At 36.6% G+C, this 12218-nt stretch overlaps 1 protein-coding gene across 1 annotated transcript; it reads left to right on the forward strand.

The window, feature by feature from the left end:
• Positions 1-3820: 3820 nt before the first annotated feature.
• On the forward strand, positions 3821-12218 carry LOC132635280 (AT-hook motif nuclear-localized protein 13-like). The gene is made up of 5 exons (XM_060351608.1): positions 3821-4817; positions 4955-5007; positions 7984-8115; positions 11192-11350; positions 11439-12218. Exons 1-5 carry the CDS (start codon positions 4127-4129, stop codon positions 11703-11705), a joined length of 1302 nt encoding a protein of 433 aa, XP_060207591.1. The 5' UTR covers positions 3821-4126; the 3' UTR covers positions 11706-12218.

The following is a 12218-nucleotide window of genomic DNA, read 5'->3' on the forward strand; positions in this document are numbered from 1 at the left end:
ACATACTAGTACATGATCTATTTAACTTTTTACATAAAATTGAATAAATAATTATTCTATAATAAATATTATATCCAAACAGATGATTAAGGTGTTGTTTGGCCATAAAAATTATTCACTTTTTTCCGATTTTTTTTTTCACTTTTTTCACTTTTGGACGTTTGGCCATAAATATTCCGAATACAACTTGAAGTTGTATTTCGGAATACCAAAAACTCAAAAAACTTGTTTTTTAAAAAAAAATCACTTTTTTCACTTTTTTACAACTACATTTCACTAAAAACTACAATTTCAAAAACTATGGTCAAACACAACTCCAACTCCAACTTCAAAAATTCAAAAAAAAGTGAATTTGTTTTTGATATCTATGGCCAAACGCCTACTAATAATATATATCCCAACAACCATAGTGATTCAACGTTATCAAGAAAGCACAATCTACACGACGGTATTCAACTCTAACAAATATTTGTCCAAATTAACATTCAACGAGATCCATTTCAGTCTACCCTTAACCACCACTTTTTAAGTCCAACCCACATTTCAAAATATTAACTCACTCTCAACTATCTCATTCATGAGGTGTAATAGCTTAATGACATCATTTAATAATTCAAAACATACATTTGATACCCAGGATCACAATTCATCTTCTTCTTTACACAAGTTAAAAAATAGTATGGTTTCAAAAATTCTATAGTTCACTCAGTAACTTGGTGAAATCATGACCCTTATCATATTCCCTAGATCCATTTCATCAAATAATTATGAAAGATAAGTTGAGGTATTACCCTGTGATGGAAATCTTTGAAATCTTTCCCTTGGTTGTTTTTTGTGATTTTTGAGAAAATATTGATTGCAATAGAAAAGTGAGTTAATGCTAACATTAATGGGTTGGAACCCACCATAAATTACCAAAGAAACTCACATTAACAAGTGCTAATGGAGGGAGGGTCTTTTCCTTATTTCTCTAGATTTTAATGTCCCAAAATTTGTACGAGTAACTTTTTTATGTCTCCTTCATATCAGGGGTATATATATAACTTGGATCAATCTTTGACACAATTGATCATTGATTGATGGTCTTAGATTTTGACCGTGGCCATGATTGAGGAACCTTTTTGTCACGTTTAGGGATGACATGATTAGCCTTTTACCTTCAAGCCTCCTCATCGTCCTCCTTCTTCTTCTAACAGATGTAAGATGACGCAATTTAACTATGTCAGGACGTTTCAACCCGCATTTTATTCTTCTCTTATGTTACGTGCAAGTTTGGTCACGATTGGGAAATCGTGACCATAATTACTTTGTGCCTCTGAAGCTTCCTAAAGCTTTTGTTGTTCCCTTTGGTAATTGTCACGTTTCAACTGTGCTAACTGTTGAAGCTACAATTTCGTCACTGTATTGCATTTTCAAACTCAACTCAATTTTATACTTTTGACCATATAGCATAGAGATTTCCAACTCATGTGAAATTCATGCCCAAGTATTGCAATGACCTCATTGTTCTTGTGTGGACCCCTATGTACTTCAAAGTTATTAGTTAACCTCTTAAGCTTGTATTAAGAAAGTTATCGCGACTTTACAGAATGAGCTAACCAGCACAATACAAAAAGAGGCAAAATCATAATGGTATTTACTGATGATATTATGTTAATTGAAGGAACAACGGATTTGTCAACAAAAAATATAACTAAAAAAATCAATTTAGAAAGCAGGGATTCATCTTTAAGTAAAAGTAAGACTAAGACCTCATTTGTTTGTACTTAATGGAGGTCTGAATCTGAACTGTTCAAACCTTAAGCCATTAAATGCATTTGTTTACATTAAAATTTAATCACTTATTTGGTCTGAATAGGTCTTAATCATTAAGATCTTGAACAAAGTTTTAATATCACTAAGAGGTATTTTTATATAGATAATATTTACCACCACTCAGTCCATAACCACCAGCTCCACACCCACCCTAACCCCAACCCCACCCCACCCCCTCTATCCCTTCACCCCCACCCACCTACCCCTACCACCAACGCCCAACCACCCCCACCCCCACCCCCACCTCACCCACCACCACCACCTCATTTCCACCCCACTACCACTAACGATCTCTGTCGTCACAATCACCACCATTATCAACCATTAATCACCTCTACCATCACAACCACCACCGCCACTACTATCACTGTGACCAATCCTTACTAACAACCAACTCTACTATCATAACTAGCACTGCTGCCGACTACCACCACCAACATCGTCAACCACCGCACATTCTTCAATTACTACCACCAACACCGTCACTACCGGTTTGGTTTGGATTTAACAGTTATCTACCGGTTATCGGTTAATCAACAAAAACAATTCAAAAAAGAAAAAATCCAAAAAACTCATCGTTGAATCAACTTATTTGAATCAAATAGGGTCAAAACAGAGGACACAACTTGAGAATTCACCACCGGACCTCTAACACCAGGAAATCTTATAACAATTTCCTGCTACAGAGGTACGAATGTTAATTCAAATCCACATACATTTGTAAATCCCAAATCAAGAAATCTCAGGACAATTTCCTCCTCCTCTTCCCAATTGCGTCACTTTTTGGTGTTAGCTTTAGCGCCTGACTGAATTTGTACAAGATGTTTGATGGAGGGGAATTTTCTCTAAGTTCTAAACTACTTATATGTAAAATAAGGCTATAAATGTAAATTTGACTATTCTGAAGGGGTGACTGTTTATCTGATAAGAAAATTGAGTAATCCGTACCCCGCATTGTTAAACCGTTAATTATAAATTTGAATCCGTTAATCCGATACCAATAAGCCAATAAACCTATTTTTCAGTTGGGTTATTGGTTACAGTTCGGTTTTGCACAACCCTGAATACACTCACTAGCATTAACCATCACCACCACCACCACCACTGCAAAGCATCTCCACCATCACTAGTGAATAGTAAATGTTTAATTTTAACAAATCATAATTTTAGTTTATTAAATTTATATTCCCTCCGACCCATTTTATATCAAGGTGTTTGACTTGGCACATAGTTTAAAAAATAAATAAAGACTTTTGAAACTTGTGGTCTAAAACAAATTATAAATTTGTATGGCTAGAAATCATTTCGTTAAAGGTACAACAACAACAACAACATAATACTTAGTGAAATCTCACAATGTGGAGTTTGAGAGGGTAAAGTGTACGCGGACCTTACCCCTACGTTGGAAGGTAGGGAGATTGTTTTCGAAAGGCTCGGCTTAAGAGAAAGAATGTCACATAAATTGGGACGAAGGGAGTATTTAGTTTATATTATTTGGTTATTTTTTTATTTGAATTCTATATTTATAATGTTTAAATAAATACATTATGCACATTAAGATATTGAAAATCAAACCGTCTTAATCATTCAGTGTTCAGATCTAAAGACAACATCATTCGGATGTGCATTCAGATTCAGACGTCTTAATCTCAATGAAAACAAATGGGGCCTAAATACATTCGCTTTGAATTTAGTCATCATGAAGAGCTATATTAAAGTAACGCTAGACGGGATTACGATGCTAAAGTCGTTTGGTAGGAGGGATAGGATGGGATTGGGTTATTAGTCTCATGAGATTGAAATTATCCCATGTTTGGTTGGTGGGATAACTCCTTTGTTATCCACCCAATCCCATCTATATGATATAACTTATCTCTCATACCAAACGATCCCTAAATAATTAAAATATCTATGGACTATGATTATTGTTTTTTTTTAAGAGAATAAAATAATAAATGAAGATGTTGCTAACATATAATAAAAACAAGTAGAGTTGAATACAGAAGTGTGATTAACGGGGTGCTATGTGGCAAAAGGATGCCTAGTGATGTGAGGCAAGCAGATCTGCAGCTGCACCAAAAGTCCAAAATAATTTTTTTTCTTAAAACCCTAAAAAATTCTAAACTCTTGTTGTGCGTCTTCCCCGTTAGTTCAACCCAACTTCTTTCTCCGCTTTTCACCATCTTTCCAGCCAGTTATTATAACTCTCTCTCACTTCAGTGAACAGAATTTTTGTAGGGTTTTAAGAACAAAATCACAACAGCATTCTTGAAAAACCCCTTTTAGAATAATTCTTGAAAATCTCTTTTCCATGGATTCTCAAGAATCCCAAGGGGGTCACCACCAAAATCAACACCATCATCAACCCCAACACCCCCAACTTCATTCTTTACCTCACCACCCCCACCCCCACCCCCACCAACATACACCGCCACATGTCCACCCCATGATGATGCCACGTCCCCAACACCACCACCAACACCAACACCAACACCCACAGCATCAACATCAACAACAACAGCAGCAGCAACAACAACACCAGCAACAACAACCCAACTCCTATGTTGTCCCCAACAATGTTGTTCCAACACATAACAACAACAATTCCACCATGATGCAACAACTACAGCATCAGCAGCAACAACAAAATTCTGGGTTTCCATTTAATTCAATGGTGAATACTGCACCACCACCAGCCCAACCTCAACCCCAAAATCAACCGAATCTTGATTACTCAGATGCATCATCACCTAGGGCAACTGGATTTAGCATTGAACCAGCTAGGAAGAAAAGGGGTCGACCAAGAAAGTATTCTCCTGATGGTAACATTGCTTTAGGTCTCTCCCCTACACCCGTTACTCCGATTTCGTCATCTATCGTGCCTCATACAGATTCCGGTAGTGGTGGTGGTGGTGATGTGGAGGGTGCTTCTTCGGAGAATCCGTCGAAGAAGGCCCGTGGAAGGCCTCCTGGTTCTGGAAAGAGACAGCTAGATGCTTTAGGTATATATACATTGGTATTGCTTGTAGTCTTGTACTGGTTTGGAGTAAAAAGGCCGTCTTTTTTGGGTTTCTTGAACTTTGTTGCTACTATTCAGTGATTGCAGTAAGTGATTCTTGGGATTCTTGATGGTTGACAGGTGCAGCTGGAGTTGGCTTTACACCCCATGTGATCACAGTCAATGTTGGGGAGGTATAATTTGTTTTTGGTCTAAATTTTTTCTTTTTGGTAAAATTTACTATCTTTCTCTATTAATGTTATGTTGTTTTTTAAAAAAAAAACATGCTCATTAACCGACTGTACGTGCTAGAAAGTGTCTATGGACTGGTTATTTTAGATTGTGCTTCTGCATTATAGACTTTGACTTCAAATTTCTTTGGAGAGCAATTGAACTCTTGATACAGAAGTATCTGTTTTAGGGTGAAATAGCTAACTCCCTGAATTTACTGAAAGGGAAGTCACATTTCTGTCTTCTTTATTTTCCTTTTGTCTATTGGGCGGATACGTGAATGGTTGATTGATTGACAAGTGATGATTTTTTTGAGATGCAAATGATCTACCATCTTGTCGAAGCTTGTTACAGCATAGGGATTGTATGTATTCATGTAACTGTTGCTATGAATTGAATATTTTGTAAAAGAAAATCAAGGATTTTGCTGCACACAGGTTCAAGAAGGGAAGGTAATCATATATTCATCTCCTCCTGAGTGATATCCTTGATCCAAAGGCTTTGAGGGATATGTCTTGGGCCTTTTAGATTAGGATTGGCCATGGAGCCCACAATGTCATTAGAGGCCCATTGTAATGTGCTTAAACCCTGAAGCTAGGTGTAGAGAAAGTTGAGCGCTTGCCTCGTTTGTTTGGCCGTTGGTACTTAGTGTAGGCACAATGACTCTAAGACATGTGCCTCAAGTACACACAGAAGCTCTCTTTAAGATGGCTGTTTTAAGCAAAAATATAAGAACCGCGAAGGAGATGTTATCAGTGGATATGGTAGTGTTTACTAATAAAACGGTAGAAAGTTAATATAAGAAAACTTGCCGGTATTATGAATTAACTTACATATTTGTATTGTTATATCTAATGTAAGGAGAAATAGATCTATATAGCCGAGACCAATTAGTTTGGATTAAGCTTTATTCATGATCGTATATTTTACGTTAGGTCCAGTGTGCTTTAGGAGTCTTGTAGTGCTGTCAGAGATTTATATATGTCGTAGAAATATAAAGAGCTTCTGGTGTTGTTGTTGTTGTTTTTTTTTTTTTTTTTTTTTTTTGGAAAAGGTCAGGTGAAGTGCTTTTTCTATTTTTATTTTTAGTCCCCTGTTTCACTTTATGTTACACTATTTTCTTATTAGTTAGTTCTAAAAGTAATGGCACAATTCAATGTTTGGAAACAATTTAACTTTAAATTTCCATTTTACCGTTAATTTATCAGTTTAAAACAAAAAATCCATTTTACCATTGAGTAGTTTTTGTAGCTACAAAAATGTTACGGAATATTTAAGATCACAATTTCCGAAGGTTCTTTCTTAAACTTTGTGTATAGTTAAATTACGTCGTATATCGAAATTAGGGATATTTTATATAATATTGGACTGTTAGTTTAAATGGAGCGACATGGACAGTGATGATTCATATAGCCGATCACAAGATGTGTGAGAGTCAGGCATTGGTAGGTACCTTTTGGCTTGAAAGTTACTTACTTTTCTTTTTTTGATTAAGCACCGGGTGTCCGGGTCTCTTTGAGCCCCGACTAATCCCGGGGGTGCACAGGCCCTCGGCAAGGAGTTTCCCGCAAGTGCACCACGGTTAATTCAGGATTTTACCCCAGTCCGATGGCCCTCAGAAATTGTTTGCACCCAGTGGGTTTCGAACTTGAGACCTTGAAGGGGAGCACCCCAAGGCTCAAGCCAATTACCACCAGGCCAACCCCTGAGGGTTGAAAAGTTACTTACTTTTAAGGCATAGTAATTGCTGTTCTATCACAGCTGGTAGAAATCTAACAATATTGTACAACTTTTATGTGAAAGTTATGCTTTCTGCTAATGCTTGTTTTCATTCTCACCGATGGCAACTAGTTTAGTATTGGTTTATGAGAGGATAATCTGTTTTTTTCCTAGCAACCGCACATACCAGATGAAAAAGAAGTTACTTGAAATATTGCCTTTTACATTTAAGGTCATGATGAATCACAAACATGCAAGTTCTATGTCTATGAAGAGTTCATTTTTTTCTTTTGGGGATATGGTAAATTCCATGGCGAAACCCCCAACCTGAAGAGCAAGCGGGACGTTCACATTTTTGCTCGTTGGTAACTAGAACCCCCAACCATATGGTTGGAGGTGGAGGATCTTTGCCACCAGACTATCCCTCGTCAATTTGCTGACCATGGGGTTGTGCATAGTAGTTAGATTGGGAATTGAGTAGGTCAGCAATATAGGAGCAATATCCTGGACATAGGAAGATTAGCTTTTAACACTGGTGTTTTAGGAAAGCGATAGGTGTAAAATTGCACTAGTGGCTGGGACGACTAAATTGATTGTTTTAATAGCTTTTTGTCGAAAGCATGAATTTGGAAATAAAGAACTATTTTATGCTTAACCGTACCACTTGTTTTTTTTGGAATTAATCAATTTACATATGCATTTTATCTCATTTTGTAAAGGACATTTTGTTTTTGTTGTGGATGTAATTAGGGTCTCCAGCGTGTAGTTTCAATATCATAGATTGACATTATCTGTGACCAGTTTAAAACGACAACTGATTGGTTATCAAACTTTTTAATGAGTGGCTTTCATAAGACATATTGCGCGTGCCTATCAAGATTTATAAAAAATTAATTGCACCATGGTTTGTATGCTGCAAAATAAGAAAAAAAATTGGGTAGGTTATACACATCTTTTGACAAGGTATACCATGGTAGATACATATCTTTACTTTTTGTTGCCCATGGTGCTTGGATTTGTATCTACTAAAGGGCCTTGCTGGTGGAGCACACTTTTTGCATCAATTTTTGTTACAGCTTGGCAGAACATTGATGCAGTTCGAATACGTTGTTTTTCTAGCTTTATCTGTCTTTGTTAAAAGTTGACTTCTATTAAATTCTGAGTCCTGTGAATTTTCAGTTGACTATGCAATATAATGTGAATCTGTTTCCCATCTTCAGGACATAGCTTCAAAGATAATGGCTTTCGCCCAGCAAGGTCCACGTACAGTTTGTATTCTATCTGCAAATGGAGCCATCTGTAACGTCACCCTCCGCCAACCAGCAATGGGGGGTGGCACTGTGAGTTACGAGGTTTGCATGCACTTTCCTAAGATTATTTCTGTACTGTTATCTCAATGCATATAGTTATCCCTAAATGAGATAGTAGTATAAATAATATGCTTCTTACGTCTTATATACATACTTTCATCTTACATTTGACTTTAGTAACTTTGAGAAAAAAAGAATCTTGACGTAGCATAGTTTGGACTATTTCCTATAATCCTGCTAAGTTGGTTGTTTAATTGAATCCCCTTTTAACCAATCTCAGTGGAGACCAACAAAAAAAAAAAAAACACTAGGTGCTACTGATTTCTTCACATCTGCCTAAGCCTTGTGAGCAGAGTTATGTGGTACCTGTTTTGGTGGAAGGTAGCAGGTGCCCCTTGGAATAATTGAGGTGCGAGCGAGCTTAGCCTGGACACCGCTGTCGTAAACAAAAAATTGATTCCTCTTTTAAATGATTGTTAAAAAATTGAATGCAGATTTCAACTTATAGAATTGTTTGGTAATAGAAGCGACATCTCTTTTTCTGCTTTTTAATTCAATCCCTCCTTTTTGTGCCATTTCATGTTAGAAGTCTAGTCCTTGCTTTTCATGTGCAGTGTTGTGCAATGAGTGTGGTTAAAACAGGTTGAAATACTGGAAAATCTTCAATGGATAGTATTACATTCATAATGCTTGAACTTGTCCTGCTTAGATTTTTTTATTTGGATGAGCTTTAATGCAGCTGATCTCAAGTGAGCTTCTGTTGATTGGTTCTTCTGTACATGCGAACTTTTAACTTGTGGTTCTACTTGGCTTGCTTCAATTTGCGATTTGACAAAGCTTTATAACCTGCTAGGCCAAACTTTTAAGATCTGCATATTTAAAAAGTATTTTTTTTTATCAAATGGAGTTTTAAGGAAAGTTCTCCCAGGTAGTAGCAGTTTCCCCCGCGTTTGACTGGCACGAAATTTAAGAAAGATTTTTGGAATTTGTTGTCTAAAACAAGCCATAGACATTTGTATGGCTATAAATTATCTCATAGGGGTAAAATAGAAAGTTAGTTAAATTGTCTCTAATAAGGAAGTATGCCATCATTTTGGCACATACTAGAAAGGAAAGTATGACACATAAATTGGGACACAAGGAGTATGTAAGTTTTTAGGGTTAATTTTGAGATGCCTCCCTCCAAATTTGGCTTCGTAACTAACATTCCTTATGGTTGCGCTTACCTCCATTAGTTTGATTTATTTGAGCAATTGTTATAACTCATTTATCATGAATGTAAAATAATTACAATCTGACCAATTTGCTCTCTCCCTGCCCCATCACGTCAATCCCACGAGCATCTTAAACTCCCTTGGCCCCAATTTTATGTGACACTCTATCCTTCTTTTTAGACAGTTCCAAAAAAAAAAATGACACTTTTCTATATTTAATAACAATTTAACTTTAAAATACCTATTTTACCCTTAGTGAGATGATATATTGCCACACAAATATATATGACTTATTTTAGACCACAAGTTTTAAAGTCTTCCTTTATTCTTAAACTCCATGCTTAGTCACACACCTTCACATAAATTGGGACAGAGGGAGTATGCCACTATTTTGAATTATTAAAAAAATAATCAATAACTAAGTGAAACCAACCACAGCCTAGTGAAAGAACAAGACAAAAACAACAAAATTAAGTAAACAATAAACACAAGTGTTATATGAACTCTGGTCTGGAATGTTATGCTTTACTGCTTTACCTCGAAGAAAGCAGGAGTTTGTATGAACATGGTGGAATGCTGAAATAATAAACTCTAGCATACATCTTCAGCAGGTACAATTTTTTGGTTTCAACTAAATATTAGGGAAATGGATGAATATTTTACCATAAGCTGATAAATGTCCTTTTATTTTCAATGGAATTAATTTTAGAGATTCTGAGACCATGTAAATGGTATGCTATAACTGATGAAAGATGTAAAAGTTTGCAGCTCAAACTCAAATGCCCCGTTTCTATGATTTAGGGGTAATATTACTCACAAAAGTGTAACATTAGGAAGGGAAAATTGGTCAGATATAAAACATTAGTGATAAATAGTTTAAAATAGTAGTTACTAAAAAAGCTAAATATGGGAGACTAGCACAATATGGAGAAATACAAGGGAGGTTAGTGTTGATATCAAACCTGGAGGGAATTCCCTGGAACTCTCAAGTCTTTGATTAAGTTTTTCAGTTTCATTTAATTAACAACAACAACAACAACATACCTAGTGTAATCTCACAAGTGGGGTCTGGGGAGGGTAGAGTGTACGCATAGACCTTACTCCTACCTTGGGAGGTAGATAGGCTATTTCTGATAGACCCTCGGAATTTCATTTAATTTACATGTAAAAATAAAATCACAAAATAGAGGGAAAGCATGTTTATGAGATTTTGGTCATAGATGTGCAGTCGACTATGCATGAGGTTAGTTTTTGTTCGTTCAGTTGAAATTGGTAAATGCAAAATTTGTGTAATGGTACCTGTCTTGAAAAATATACAAAGCTTCTACTTCTGCTTCCAAGGAGAAGCCACTTTTTTTTCCATTTGTTCTCCACGAAAAAAAAAGACTTATGCGTCTACTCAAAAGCATTTTTTCTTCTCATAAATTTGGCCAAGCGCCTTAATTTCCCAAAACAAGCACATTTTTTCTTTTAAAAATTCTTCACTTTTGTCTCATAGAAACTTGAAGGGAGCCTTACAGTTGCCCCCATGTGACCTATAGGTCATGGGTTCGAGTCAACATCTTGATGTTTCGTGCAACCTCTCTCTTTTTTTTTTTTTGACTCCTAGAAACGTGACCAAACATGTTATTAGTCAGCTGATCACATGTGAGCTTCATTACATTGGTTCATTTGTGCATATGATCCCGTGGAGCTTAAATGGAAGCTTAATTTATCAGTGAACTTTTCTAGAACATGGTGTTGCTAATCTGATTATGAGTTGCCAATGGATGAGCTAGGTGGTTGATGCACTTGTAATGCACATAATTATATATTTTATCTATAATAGTAATCTCATATGATACATGTATTTTTTTCTTTGATAAGTAATCTCATGATATTTAAGCTGTTACTTTTATATGCAGGGCCGATTCGAAATAATCTCATTAACAGGTTCCTTCTTGCGGTCGGAAAGTAATGGAAGCAGCGGACCAAATGGTCTAAGTGTGTCACTGGCTGGATCAGATGGTAGAGTATTGGGTGGTGGAGTTGCAGGAATGCTTATGGCTGCCACACCTGTGCAGGTCCGCTACTCTTTCTGGCTTTATACGGCTCCTCCCCTCTTGTTTGAATGCAGAACGTGTCATTAAACTGTTTTAAGTTCACGACCAGGTAATCGTGGGTAGCTTCATTGCTGAAGGGAAAAAGCCCAAGTCTAAGGCGCCACCTTCGACACCACCACCATCCAATATGTTGAATTTTGGTGCTCCCGCCACAGACGAGAGCCCGCCTTCTCAAGGTGATGATGCCTCAAATGACTCGTCTGATGAAAATGGCGATGGTCCTTTCCACCATGAACAAGGACCTTATGGTAATGCTGGCCAACCAATGCATGGTATGTCAATGTATGCAAATATGGGCTGGCCAAAATCACTGTGAAAACACTTTTTTAGTTGAAATGATATTGCCAAGGGTAATTTGACTTCCTCATTCCCCTGCAACAGAGTTGGCAGTTTGATTCGCGATGCTAACAGGCAGAGTATAGGCGTTTCTTGATTTCTCGACTTGAGAGCTTATTTCCATTTTTTTTCCCCTTATCTGTTTTCCCCGCTTGTTTTTTTTTTTTTCGTAACTTGGGTATGTAGTTGATTTGTACTAGCTGAGGTGAAAGGCGTGGCTGATTTACAAAAAACCATTTTCATGGTTTCTTTGCCACCACGGTCTTAGACTCTTAGTAGTATATGTTAGGTGACATTTGGTTGAGTATTTACTGCCATATCGTTAGAGTTTAACTTTTAGGAATTATTAGATGGTTAGAAATTTTTCTAATGTGGAGTATTTTCTATTTTTCTTCACTTGACTTCTCGTTAGCCGCTAAGGTTAGAAATAATTATTGCTTGAACAATCATGATGAGTAATCAAACATGGCTACCAATATTATTTAGTACTTGA

The sequence above is a fragment of the Lycium barbarum genome, chromosome 4 (genome assembly GCF_019175385.1).
Source record: "Lycium barbarum isolate Lr01 chromosome 4, ASM1917538v2, whole genome shotgun sequence".
Lineage (NCBI taxonomy): Eukaryota > Viridiplantae > Streptophyta > Magnoliopsida > Solanales > Solanaceae > Lycium > Lycium barbarum.